Below are 13,828 nucleotides of genomic sequence, written 5' to 3' on the forward strand. Positions count from 1 at the left end.
TGGCCTCAACAATCACCCGACCTCAATCCAATTGAGATGGTTTGGGATGAGTTGGACCGCAGAGTGAAGGAAAAGCAGCCAACAAGTGCTCAGCATATGTGGGAACTCCTTCAAGACTGTTGGAAAAGCATTCCAGGTGAAGCTGGTTGAGAGAATGCCAAGAGTGTGCAAAGCTGTCATCAAGGCAAAGGGTGGCTACTTTGAGGAATCTCAAATATAACATTTGTTTAACACCTTCAGTGAGTAGGTGTCCAAACTTTTGACTGGTACCCTACATATTTTTCAAATATATTTTCCTTTATTATTTTCCACTAACCCTACCACCCCTCCCCTAATTGGAGTAAACTAATGAACAACAACACTTCGGCTTCTACTTCCTGCTTATACATATATTTTACGGACACAATCTATTTTACAATAGTTATCTTGTGTTTGTTTTTACTCCTATCCTTCCGCTACCTTCAACCCCTCCCATCTATTTCTGAAGACCATCCAGTTTGATTTCTATTTGCCATATATTTTTTAACTGTGCTGTTTCACAAAAGCTCTGAACCTATACACATTTTACGGACACAGTATATTTTACATTAGTTTTTATTAATCCCACCCTTCAGTGCCATTCAACCCCTCCCATCTATCTCTTAACACCATCCATATTGGATTTCTATTTGCCATATATTTTTCAACTGTGCTGTTTCACAAAAGTTCTGAACCTTTCTATTCTCATAGTTTCTACAGATTGTAAATTAAACATACATTTTTTTGCTAAAAGTATTATATATTATTGATCGATTGACTGACTTTTCAAATCACCCATTAGTGCTACCTACAGAGTTAGCGCCTGGTAAATGTTGCAATTCTTCAGCCATTCCTGGACCTGCGACCAAAAAAAAGCTACATATGGACAGTACCAAAACAAATGATCTAATGATTCTGTCTCTTCACCAATATTAGGAAGGTGTTCTTAATGTTTTGTATATTAGAATTGCAATTTGCATAGCATCTCAACAATATTTTTTAAAAATACTTTAGGTCTGCTTCAATGGAGTTTATAGGTTTGTAAGCTTTGGTAAATGAGGATTGATATCAAATTTTAACAAATTATGGTAATTTATGTCCAAACATTAATATTCAATTACTTTGAAATGAATGTGTTTTCAGGTGGTGTATAGTGCAATGTCCCTCAAAATGAATGATACATTTCATATGATCCAGGTTCTTCTACCATGTTTCCCACATATTCAGAGATTTGGAGATAATATGACAAAGTGCAGTTTCCTTTTATTACATACAGTATCAACTGCCTGGTTAAGCACATTTTTACAAAATTCTTGCTTTTTAGGCTTTTTACATTTTAACTATTTATTTTCATAATGAAATCAAATTTTATTTGCCACATGCGCCGAATACAACAGGTGTAGACCTTACAGTGAAATGCTTACAAGCCCTTAACCAACAATGCAGTAAAGAAAAAACAAGTGTTAAGTAATAAATAGATAAGTAAAAAAACAAACAAATAGAAAATAATTAAAGAGCAGCAGTAAAATAAAATAACAGTAGGGAAGCTATATACAGGTGGTACCAGTACAGAGTCAATGTGCAGGGGCACTGGTTAGTCGAGGTAATATGTACATGTGGGTAGAGTTAAAGTGACTATGCATAAATAATAAACAGAGTAGCAGCAGCGTAAAAGAGGGGGTTGGCAACGCAAATAGTCCGGGTAGCCATGATTAGCTGTTCAGGAGTCTTATGGCTTGGGGGTAGAAGCTGTTAAGAAGCCTTTTGGACCTAGACTTGGTGCTCCGGTACCGCTTGCCGTGAGGTAGCAGAGAGAACAGTCTATGACTAGGGTGGCTGGAGTCTTTGACAATATTCCTACTCTTCAATGTCTCTACTAACAGGAATGGTGCAATATTAATCCCTCACCAACTGAATTCCTGCCTCTTATCCCATATCTTTGGTGACTGAGTTTTCTTACAGCCCCGAGTGAGCAAAGTTAGAGTGCCACAACACTGAACCGCAGCAACCCAAAAATATACAAAGTATGTTAATTGATGCAGGAGGGCTGGGGGAGTTGACCAATTAAGTTCAAGTGAAGAATTTTGTCAAAACCATTGTCAAAACATGCTCTGCCAGTCAGTTGAGAATAAGGTTGAATGGTTAAAGATGCAGTCCGGGATCTTAAGCACTTACTAATTCTTAACATACTGTACAAATTCCTATTCGTAACATATCATACGAATTGCATGACGTAGTACACAATTGTGTACAATTCTCGGGGGCCCGTTTTGGTTCGTGAGCACTAATTTTAAAACTACTGGCTGAAATTATACAAAACCTCTGGAGCATCACTTTAGAGCATCACTTTAATTGATATCGCCCTGAATAGTTTTAAGCCGCCTTCTCAAAAGACACTACAGCCTCCCTATTAAAGTATCTCCCTTAAGAGAGGCTGCCTCTTTGTTGTATTAAAACAAGATAGAACTTGCTAATGACATGTTTTACATTTAAGATGCTTGTCTTCTCTTGTTGATCTATCTCCAGAGAACATTCAGCGATAAAAATAAAAAATCTCTCCATGAAGAAAGGTTGATACCTGACCTTGTGATAATCAATTCCCATCTACTGCATACTGTATGTGGTGAATCCAACATCTGAGATTTAAATCCAGTGGAATTATTTTAGTTGGCACAGAAATTATGTAAAATGATGTATTATTATAATTAATCAAAAATGTAATATAGATATCGTGGCCAACTTGCTAAATTAGCAACCTTCATATCACGCTGTATAACGGTATCTCCAAAAACACTGTACAGTGTGTTATGGCAATATACATAACAGCCTAGTACAAGCCCAGTAAACCTGGCTACTGTGACATAAATAGCTGGATAAAATAGCGATAGTTATGCAAGACATTTGATCACTTTACACATTTATTTGGGAATCCACCCCTGTAAATGTCATTTGCCTGATGACGCGCGAGTCGAGAAGGAGAGTCATTTCATACGAGCGCATTTGTCCACTTTCCCTCTCCGACTCTCCTCGATTAACTTTTACCTTTTTCAAAAGGAGGTGAGAGAGGACGGAGGAGAGAGGGCGCAGGAGGTGAGCAAATCTAATGAATAAAAGGCCTGTGTGTATTACCTCTTCCAGGCGGCGGCGCTGTTCTTTCTGCTCCTCGATGCGTTTCTGTCGGTCGTGCAGCAGCTGTCTCTTGTGTTCCTCTGGGTCTCGGCGCTGGGCAGCCAGCTGGGCCTGCTGTCTCTTCAGAGCCTCCGACCGCTCCTTGTTCTCCTGCTGCAGACGCAGGAAGTCCCGCCTCAATGTCGACTCACCAGGCACATTCAGGATGGAGGTACTAGAGGACAGAGAGAGAGAGAGGTGGAAGGGTTAGAGAGGTGGAAGGGTTAGAGAGGTGGAAGGGTTAGAGAGGTGGAAGGGTTAGAGAGGTGGAAGGGTTAGAGAGGTGGACGGGTTAGAGAGGTGGAAGGGTTAGAGAGGTGGAAGGGTTAGAGAGGTGGAAGGGTTAGAGAGGTGGAAGGGTTAGAGAGGACGACGCAGATAGACAGAGAAATATAGTAGGATGAGGTGATGGAGAGATCATAGTAGAGAAGCAAGAGATTGTGTCATTCATCTCAGGACACTGTGACCTTATATTCCTGGGGTATTGCATTGGGTAGTAACGTTATTGGGGGAGTGTTGTGTTACCTGGACTCTCCGTCTTCCCCACGGTTCTCATCCTCCTCATCACTGCCACTGTACTCATACTCTGTCTCCTCTGAAACAAAGAGAGTGAGAGATAGAACAGAAATTAGAACGTATAGCATATACAGTGCATTCGGAAAGTATTCAGACCCCTTGACTTTTTCCACATTGTTACGTTACAGCCTTATTCTAAAATTGATTAAATTGTTTGTTTTTCCCCCTCATCAATCTATACACAATACCCCATAATGACAAAGCAAAAACCGTTTTTTAGACATTTTAGCAAATGTATAAAAATAATAATGGAGATATCACATTTACATAAGCATTCAGACCCTTTACTCAGTACTTTGTTGAAGCACCTTTGGCAGCGATTACAGCCTTGAGTCTTCTTGGGTATGACACTACAAGCTTGGCACACCTGTATTTGGGGAGTTTCTCCTATTATTCTCTGCAGATCCTCTCAAGCTCTGTCAGGTTGGATGGGGAGCGTCGCTGCACAGCTATTTTCATGTTCTCTCCAGAGATGTTCGATCGGGTTCAAGTCCGGGCCACTCAAGGACATTCAGAGACTTGTCCCGAAGCCACTCCTGCGTTGTCTTGGCTGTGTGCTTAGGGTCGTTGTCCTGTTGGAAGGTGAACCGTCGCCCTAGTCTGAGGTCCTGAGCGCTCTGGAGCAGGTTTTCATTAAGGATCTCTCTGTATTCATCTTTCCCTCAATCCTGACTAGTCTCCCAGTCCCTGCCGCTGAAAAACATCCCCACAGCATGATGCTGCCACCACCATGCTTCACCGTAGGGATGGTGCCAGGTTTCCTCCAGATGTGACGCTTGGCATTCAGGCCAAAGAGTTCAATCTTGGTTTCATCAGACCAGAAAATCTTGTTTCTCATGGTCTGAGAGTCCTTTAGGTGCCTTTTGGCAAACTCCAAGCGAGTTGTCATGTGCCTTTTACTGAGGAGTGGCTTCCGTCTGGCCACTCTACCATAAAGGCCTGATTGGTGGAGTGCTGCAGAGATGGTTGTCCTTCTGGAAGGTTCTCCCATCTCCACAGAGGAACTCTGGAGCTCTGTCAGAGTGACCATTGGGTTCTTGGTCACCTCCCTGACCAAGGCCCTTCTCCACCGATTGCTCAGTTTGGCCGGGCGGCCAGCTCTAAGAAGAGTCTTGGTGGTTCCAAACTTCTCCCATTTAATAATGATGGAGGCCACTGTGTTCTTGGGGACCTTCAATGCTGCAAAAATGTTTTGGTACCCTTCCCCAGATCTGTGCCTCGACACAATCCTGTCTCGGAGCTCTACGGACAATTCCTTCGACCTCATGGCTTGGTTTTTGCTCTGACATGCACTGTCCACTGTGGGACCTTATTTAGAAAGGCATGTGCCTTTCCAAATCATGTCCAATCAATTGAATTTACCACAGGTGGACTCCAATCAAGTTGTAGAAACATCTCAAGGATGATCAATGGAAACAGGACCTGAGCTCAATTTCGAGTCTCATAGCAAAGTGTCGGAATCCTTCTGTAAATAAGGTATTTCAGTTTGTTTAAATTTTGATACATTTGCTAATTAGCCGTTTTTTCTTTGACATTATGGGGTATTGTTTTTAGATTGATGAGGAAAAAATGTAATTTAATCAATTTTAGAACAAGGCTGTAACGTAACAAAATGTGGAAAAAGTGAATGGGTCTGAATACTTTCCGAATGCACTGTAGTACTGCAAACATACGTACTTATTATGACCATAATACACCCCACCCTCAGTCTCCATACCATAATACACCCCACCCTCAGTCTCAATCAACCATTATGCACACAGACATGGAAAACACAAAATAGCTCAACCCAAATTACAGAGGCCTCAGGCCGGCCCTTCCCTCTCTCACCCTTCTCTCCCCTCTTCTTGCGTGTGCGGTCAATGTGGTCTTTGAGCTGGATGCGGACTTGGCGCTCCGTGGGCTGGTCCCGGATGAACGAGTGCTTCAGGAGCTGCTCTGTGGATGGCCGGCTGGTGTACGTCTTCACCAGGCAGCCCTCAATAAAGTCTATAAACTTCTTAGACCTGGTGGGGGGGGGGGGGGATTAACGAGGGTCAGAGTCAGGTGAGGCAGAGGGGGGTGTTGAGTAACAGCTGTTTGGTGGAGAGAGATAGGACAGCTGTTGTGAGTGGGACTTTTAGGAGGCCTGGTATCTCCTGTAGGTCACATGTAATTGGGAATGAAAACTATCCCAAGATGAGTGTTCAGAAAAAGAGGAGAAGAACAGGAAAGGTGTGCGTGGGAGAGTGAAATAGAGACAGAAAGACAGTCAGAGTGTCCATACATTTAAAGTGGCAATGTACAACAGTGCTCCTTTAGGTAGATCTTTCACTGTTATTTTCATGGGAACGCAAGGCTTTTATCATTGGGTTCTGTACAGAAATGTTTGGTGATCGACTATGAATGACTTGGAGATCGACTAGTTGGTGACCACTGGACTAATAGAGCTCCCCAGCTTGTAGTCCTAAAAAACGGAAATGAGTTACCTCTGGTTCGTTCAGCCATTCATATGGGGGGAATTAATGGGGAAAGAATAGTTTTTGGGGGATAAACACAGAAAATAAGGTATGTGGTAAACACAGGCTTAGAAGAGCTTACACATTTTGTTATATGAGATCAATTGTGAATTTTGAAGCATTTTTGTAATCAAAATAAGCATTCATAAAGGTCATGTTAACTGACTGATTACACAAGGAACAGAGAGCAAGCTTTTTTTGCTACTTTCTCAAATCATCAATAGTCTATAGTCGCATCATGCAGCCCATACATCTTTTGATTTCTAAGGCATCCTAAGGTTTGTATCTTCGACAAAGTGGATCGTGGTAATGGAGTGCTGAGCAGGCACTTAACATTTGCTCTGTATAATCTCTAAATGACTAAAAATGTAAAAAATGTAAATTCACAACTAAAGTTGCCAAATAACTCTAAATCTAGCATATAGGACCTGTTTCAAATTATCACTTTTACGCTCAACCTAGCCACTTCATATGCACACTCGCTCTGTAATGGTAAAAAGATCCGTTCTACTTTATTCAGCTTTGTTCAATTATATTCTTCTTACTATAAAATAAAATAAAATAATGGCACGGGACATAAGCATATCTTGTCAGCTAAATGAACAAGCCTAAAGCCTATGGCATGGAGAATAGCCAAATAACATACGCCTACAGTAGGCCAACTCATATCCTGTTTATTTTATCAACATTTTCTTCATATCAAAATGTTTCTTTAGACCTGACTAAAATAAATAATGGATTTATTGTGGTGGTGTATATTAAATTGATTTATTATACTTTTTTAAATGTAGATGTTCCAAAGGCGCGTATCAGTGGCTTGTATGTGTTGAGGCCTGGAGATACTAAATGTGTTTATGTTAATTAACAGTCAATTACCGTGAGACCGGCAGTCTTTTGCATTACTATAACTGACTGACAAAATGTCATGACCGCCACAGCCCTAATCTTGACTCAGAAAAGGTTGGTGAGCACTTTATTACTCTTAGTGATAACATTTCTGACATGCCACTGAACTTCCAGTGGTAAGTACAGTATATGAAACGAATCCATGGCCAGTTGGTGTTGGACGTAAATAGTTCAGTAAAGCGCAGCAGGGCTAGGGTAAGGAAATAATCTTATCACTGCATAGGAAGGGACGGAGGGTGGGGAGGGGAGCCAATACAAAATAGCTAGGTCCTTAAATAAAACTGAAGTTTCAGAAAAAATAACAGCAGGAACCAAACAGCACACTCACCACTTCTTGGACTTGAGTTTGGGAGGGGGGTTCCTCGGGATGAGGAACAGAGCTCTCATAGGGTGCATATCACACAGAGCTGGAGAGGGAGAGGGGGGAGAGAGAGATATGGGGGAAGGGTATTATGGATTGGTATTATATCCACCAAGCATTTCAATCCAAAAAGCATTTAAATACCAGTAGTATATTACTATACAGTATAAAGTTGTAATAGATCACATCATTTTATGCAGATAATTGTGACACTAACAGCCTAGGTACTCCCAGTCAATATCTGTGGTCTTCCTAATCCCGATCCTTACTTTGTTGCCTCACACCTATTGCCCCATTGTCTTGTTTGAGCAACACTGTTACTCATTGTCTTCCCAGCGTAGCTAGCAAATCTGTCTGGTTAGGTTATCAGCTCAACAATAAAATGCATACACTGGCATTACTTCTGATACTGCCCAAGGCATGCAGTGGGTTTCATTTCAGCACTTTGTGACTACACAATGATTACATGACCAGTTTAAGTTGGTCGTTCCTTACTGTCGACATGTAGGGTTTGTGCCGTATATGTATCTGTGGGAACTGAAATGTGATACCTGTACAGACAGACGCCTGTACAGACAGACGGGCACATTTAACCTGTTTTGCACATCTAGTCAACACAACAGAATGTATATTGGTTTGTTCAAATAAGTGAAACCATTCTGCTCCTGTCAGACCACAGGGTGGTTTGGTAAGGTTTTGAAAAACAACAGCAATGCTAGCTAACAATTAGCCAGTAGTATCCCACAGTAACCAGTAGAAACTAACACAGTATTAGTGAGAATGTAAGTCCATGTTGCATAATTCATGACAGCACACCATCGACAACAGGCCTTGCAACAATAACAGCCCTTGACTGTTGACCTGCCTGTAAGGGGGATGTTTCACCAATTGGGTGCCTTTTGAGTTGTGTAACTTGGTGATAAAAATAAAAATTGTGTTTCACCAAATTTTAACATTCTGTCATAAAGAGCACATGTTCAACTGAATAAATAAATAAAATCCCCATCTCAAGAGGTTAAATAAAATAAATGACTATTAAGTGCCAAGTAAAGTAACACGGTTGACAATTTCATCTTCAAATCTGCCATGAATCCCCTTGTGACAGGGGGAATGGAAGTATGTGTGCAACAGCGAGGGGAAATTGAATGCAAGCTTCATAAATTAAATTAAAACATTTCTAGCCTGTCTATCTATGGGTAACAGGGTTGACGTGTTATGCTTGACCCACTCAGTTTTCTACCACAAAACACCAGAACATGGCCAAAAAGAGTAGAACCAGCTCACCTGCTTTTATACTAGGGTTTGACCATAAGATGTTGCATTTTTTTTTTTTTAAATGAACAGTTTCACCATATTAAAATGCGTTCAGTTCACGTAACAGGGTTGACCTTAAAATGAGGGAACAGTTTTTTTTGTTTCACCTTAAAAGGAATCAATAATAACATTAAATAAATAATAATTGCAAGAAATGACTTTGTCAAAGCAACATAATAACTAGGGCTTTACAATGATGGTGAAAACTTAAGTGGGTAAAAATCTTCCTAGAAGTCACAAAGGGTGCACAGAGGGTTATGTCAAAATGCTTAATTTTAGCAAGTCTTCATTCATATAAAAAAATCAGAATAATTTAATTTTTCATGTGGTCTATATAGAGGGCTCTTCATTTAATATCACAGGCTTTTAAAATAAACATTTTGTGCACAATTTCTACTTAAAATATCAAAAGGGACACAAAAAGGCACTAATTTCATGGAACGACCCATGGGCTATGTCATGCATACTGGGTGGGCACAGCAACAGCAGGAGCACCAGGCTGCCAAGAGAGACTCCTTCTCCAGGCAGGCATCCCCCCTTCAAAGCTGCCTACAGTGGGACCAGTGTGCGGTGATACAGTGCCTTCAGAAAGTATTCATACCCCTTGAATTATTCCACATTTTGTTGTGTTACAGCCTGAATTCAAAATATATTATATAGACAGGTGTGTGACTTCGCAAATCATGTCCAATCAATTGAATTTACCACAGTTGATCTCAAGGATGATCAATGGAAACAGGATGCACCTGAGCTCAATTTCGAGTCTCATAGCAAAAGGTCTGAATACTTATGTAAATAAGGTATTTCTGTTTTTAAGTTCTTATACATTCGCTAAAATTTCTAAAAACCTGTTTTTGCTTTGCCATTTATGTGTAGATTGATGAGGAAAACATTTTATTTAATCAATTTCAGAATAAGGATGTAACGTAACAAAATGTGGAAAAAGTCAAGGGGTCTGAATACTTTCCGAATGCACTGTATATGCTTGTAGTTGTGTTTTGCGGTTTGATATAAAGTAGGCACTCTAGCACCACCGATCAATAGCCCCCTCACCTCGTATATTACACGAGCAGCACAGTGGTGAATGAGCCATCTCTTAAACACAGGGCTTGATTTATGGGCCAATAATGAGACAGGAGTTTTATAATTTGTGAGGAAGATTATTCAATCTCTCCACTGCAGGCTTATGTTATGCGGAATGTGTTCTTGAGAGTTGGAGATAAAGCTGTTTTGTGGCTGCGTGTCTGTGTGTTTGTAGATGAATAGGGTAATAAAGTGGAGTCAGATGTGTGTGTGGGTGCACTGTACTTACGAGGAGCTCCCTCTGCCGTCTCTATGGCTGTGATCCCCAGGGACCAGATATCACTCTGTGGACACACAGGTGAGAATTAGTAGCCACTCTCAAACACAGACAGACACAGACACACGGTAGGATGGAAAGGGGTCATTACCCTGTAGTCATAGGTGGAGTCAGGGTTCTCGTCACAGGCGATGACTTCAGGGGCCATCCAATAAGGCGTGCCGATGAAGGTGTTCCTGCGCCCAACGGTCCTGTCCAGCTGAGCACTCACCCCAAAGTCCACTGGCCACAGTGAAGAGGACAGAAGTCAGTATTAGTAGTAGAATATTAGCAGCTATTCTCTCTTTTTTGACGTTTCAAGTCTTGATTGAATTAAGTTGTAGATAAAGACATAATACAAATACATAGTGTGCCTGAGGGTGAGTCAATTAAGCACATTGTATAGACTGAGGATATCTGCTGTAAACACACACTGGAGGATAACATACAGGCACAAAGAGCAGAGGGGTATACTACGAAGCCAGCTAGAGCTACTCAGTGTTTTCTAAAGTTAGCCAGCTTCAGTTAGCTTCCCATTCCAGCTCAGGCTTCATCCGTACTACGGTGTATATTGCTCGACCGCCTGCCGCTAACTCTAGCAGGCTTGTAACTGCGCGTGCATCTTGCACGTGGCTAGTTGAACGCCAAACTCTTCATTGAGAAAATGCTGAAATATCAATCCATGGGAGAGTCAGTGCCACATTTATATTTTTGCTGAAATCAAAATGAAAGAAAATGTATCTTGCAAATTCAGCAGGCTATCGTGCGAAATAGACTTTCAGAAATGGCGTCCTTATTTTATTACTTTGGTGTGCTTTGATGTGGTTATCAATACATGACCACCTTTCTCCACACTCCTATTGATAAAATAATTGTATTAAGTCATACAAAAGGTTTCTGTGCGTGACGTGCATTTGTCATACAACGTGATAGGTATTTTAACAAATCTAGACTAACAGTGTAGTGCTTACTTACGGGCCCTTCCCAACAATGCAGAGAGAAAAAGAGAAATAATAGAAAAATAATAACAAGGAATAAATACACAATGAGTAACGATAACTTGGCTATATACACGGGGTACCAGTACCGAGTCAATGTGCAGGGGTACGAGGTTATTGAGGTAGACATGTACATATAGGTAGGTATAAAATGACTAGGCAACAGGCTAGATAATAAACAGTAGCAGCGTATGTGATCAGTCAAAAGAGTGCAAAAAGGGTCAATGCAGATAGTCCAGGTAGCTATTCGTTAAGTATATACCTAACTATTTAGCAGTCTTATGGCTTGGGTATAGAAGCTGTTCAGGTGAAGTGGATGATCACGCCATCTTTGAGAGAGGGAGGGAATCTGATTTCATTGGTCCTCAACTCGCCGCTCAGACACTACATTCAGGATAAATGTAGTTAGCCCTGAGTTAGCCTGCCCTGGATCAGATTAGATCTGAAGGATTCGTTGCCATAGAAATGTACCTGGCTAAAAGGTGAGCCACTTTTGTGGTACCGGTTATCCCGAGTTGAACTCAGAGTTGACCAAAGTTACCTCACTAACTCCTCAAACTAGATTCATAGTATAGGGCTCAGGATTACATATTCATCACAACAAGCCAACACACTGTACATATAAACCCATGTAAACAACACACAAGAAGCAGCAGAGCAAACACATGAACAGTTTAGCATCCATCATCTCACCGAGTTTGACCTCTGCATTCTCCGTCAGCAGCACGTTCTGGCCCTTGATGTCTCTGTGGATGACCTTGTGTTGGTGGAGGTGCGAGAGGCCCTGGGTATCAAAGAAGGGTCAGAGTTCAGTCAGGGGTTTGACGCCCTCTGGAGGGAATCTGTGATGGTGCTTGGCCTAAAGACTCAGACTGTTGTGTAATGGTTCTACAGTTGGGTGCAGTGTGGTTCTCACCCTGAGGATCTCTCTGCAGATGTAAGCGATCCAGTCCTCCTTCAGAGAGTTGCCCTTGGTGTTCTTCACCAGGTCTGTCACAGAGCCCGCCCCACAGAACTCCATCACCAGCTATACACAGACAGGAAGGAACTTAGCACACATAAATACACACAGACACACTGCAATGTTCACTGTAATAAATAATGCTGCCTGCAGTAATCCTAATCTTGTTTCTGTGCATTAAGCCATTCATGGATATCAGAGAGAGCCCATTAAATAATGAAGCTCTCCCTCAGATTATACCACCAGACAGGGACAACAGCCATCAGACTGACCCAGAGATGGTCATCGTGTCCAGGTGGGCTCTTCTTGATGAATGCTCCGTAGTAGGTGGCAATATTGCGGTGATGGCTATACTTCTTCAGCATGTTGATCTCAGCCTTGATCTCTTCCTCTTCTTCCTCTGTCACGTCCATTACCTTGATGGCAGCCAGCTGGCCCGTCTTAACGTGACGCCCCTGATTAAAGGCAGAGCAGACTTGATCATCTTAACACAGGGGTTCTCAAAGTGGTGTCTGTAGAGGTACTGCAGGAGGTCCGCGGCCAAATCTTTTTTTATGAATATTACTAACAGATTAAGCTAATTTTGGCCAAGGGATCCGTGGAATAGGTTTATAGGGTGTAATACAATATAATAATATTAAAGGTACTATATGTAATATTTTTGCATTGAAATTTCAGAAAATGTCTTCAATATATCTACAGTAATAGTGGAATGATAGTGTTTCACAGATTTTTTTCCACCAACGTTTTTTTGTGGCACACACAAAATTGCATTCTATTGGTGCAGCCTTCTTATTGGTCAACAAAAGATGGGCCGTCTCGTTGTCAAATTGACTGGGGCCAGCAAACACAAGTCAATTTGACAACAGGAGACGGTCTGTCTTTTTTTGACCAATAAGAAGGCTGCATCATTGGAATGCAATTTTGTGTGTACCCAATAGCCTTTTGGGGGGGGAGAAATATTGTGAAACACCATCATTCCACTATTAATGTAGGTATATTAAGGACATTTTCTGAAATTACAATGCAAAAATATTACATATAGCTCCTTCAATCAAACATTTATGTTCTTAACCCTGGGAAACATGGGCCTGGGAGGCTCAAAGGGATATTGGTATTCACAGTACTCCACCAAATATACATTTTTCTACTTAATACTTATTGTATCCTCTTAAAATGTTTTTGAATATAAATGCACAGTAATTCAAGCTTCAAAACTAATATTTATTCTCTCTGTCTCAAAATGTGTCGAATTGCAGGATTTTGGCCTTAAATCTGCAACAACAAAAACTCTGCCCCATGACAAAATGTGTAGAACTGCAGGAAATTAGCTTGAAAACTGCAAAATACTATTTTCGAAAATGTTGCTAAAAAGGGTTCCTTCCAAGGGCCCGAGACTTGGTTCGTCCGGCCATGCCCTGCCAAAGTCATAGTAGAACTCCTTGTATGCCATTTCTCATCTCACTCGAGTTGTGTTATGATTATGAGGGGGGTCCCTGATGACTTTGCTATCACAAAATGTGTTCCAGGCCCCCAAAAGTTTGACCAGTTAAGACAGAGTTCTCAATCAATCAAAACAAGAAACTGAAGGCTAGTACAGCAGATGTCAGCTCTAAAAATATATCCTAACTTCGAGCAGAAATTCGAATAGTTAAAGGAACTCTGCCCTGGTTAAATCTGTTTTGAAAG

At 41.2% G+C, this 13,828-nt stretch overlaps 1 protein-coding gene across 5 annotated transcripts in view; it reads right to left on the reverse strand.

Moving 5' to 3' along the window:
- The window catches only part of LOC121579831 (misshapen-like kinase 1), a 47,274-nt gene that overhangs the window by 13,815 nt on the left and 19,631 nt on the right, over nt 1–13,828 (reverse strand). For all 5 annotated transcript variants that reach the window (XM_041894751.2, XM_041894752.2, XM_041894753.2 and 2 more), the window contains exons 3-11: nt 12,412–12,594; nt 12,095–12,205; nt 11,872–11,962; nt 10,293–10,423; nt 10,154–10,208; nt 7,495–7,573; nt 5,593–5,768; nt 3,712–3,781; nt 3,148–3,361 (exon numbers count right to left, since the gene is read on the reverse strand). In XM_041894751.2, coding sequence (XP_041750685.2) covers nt 3,148–3,361; nt 3,712–3,781; nt 5,593–5,768; nt 7,495–7,573; nt 10,154–10,208; nt 10,293–10,423; nt 11,872–11,962; nt 12,095–12,205; nt 12,412–12,594 — 1,110 coding nt within the window. The remainder of the gene's footprint in view (nt 1–3,147; nt 3,362–3,711; nt 3,782–5,592; nt 5,769–7,494; nt 7,574–10,153; nt 10,209–10,292; nt 10,424–11,871; nt 11,963–12,094; nt 12,206–12,411; nt 12,595–13,828) is intronic.

The sequence above is a fragment of the Coregonus clupeaformis genome, chromosome 13 (genome assembly GCF_020615455.1).
Source record: "Coregonus clupeaformis isolate EN_2021a chromosome 13, ASM2061545v1, whole genome shotgun sequence".
NCBI lineage: Eukaryota > Metazoa > Chordata > Actinopteri > Salmoniformes > Salmonidae > Coregonus > Coregonus clupeaformis.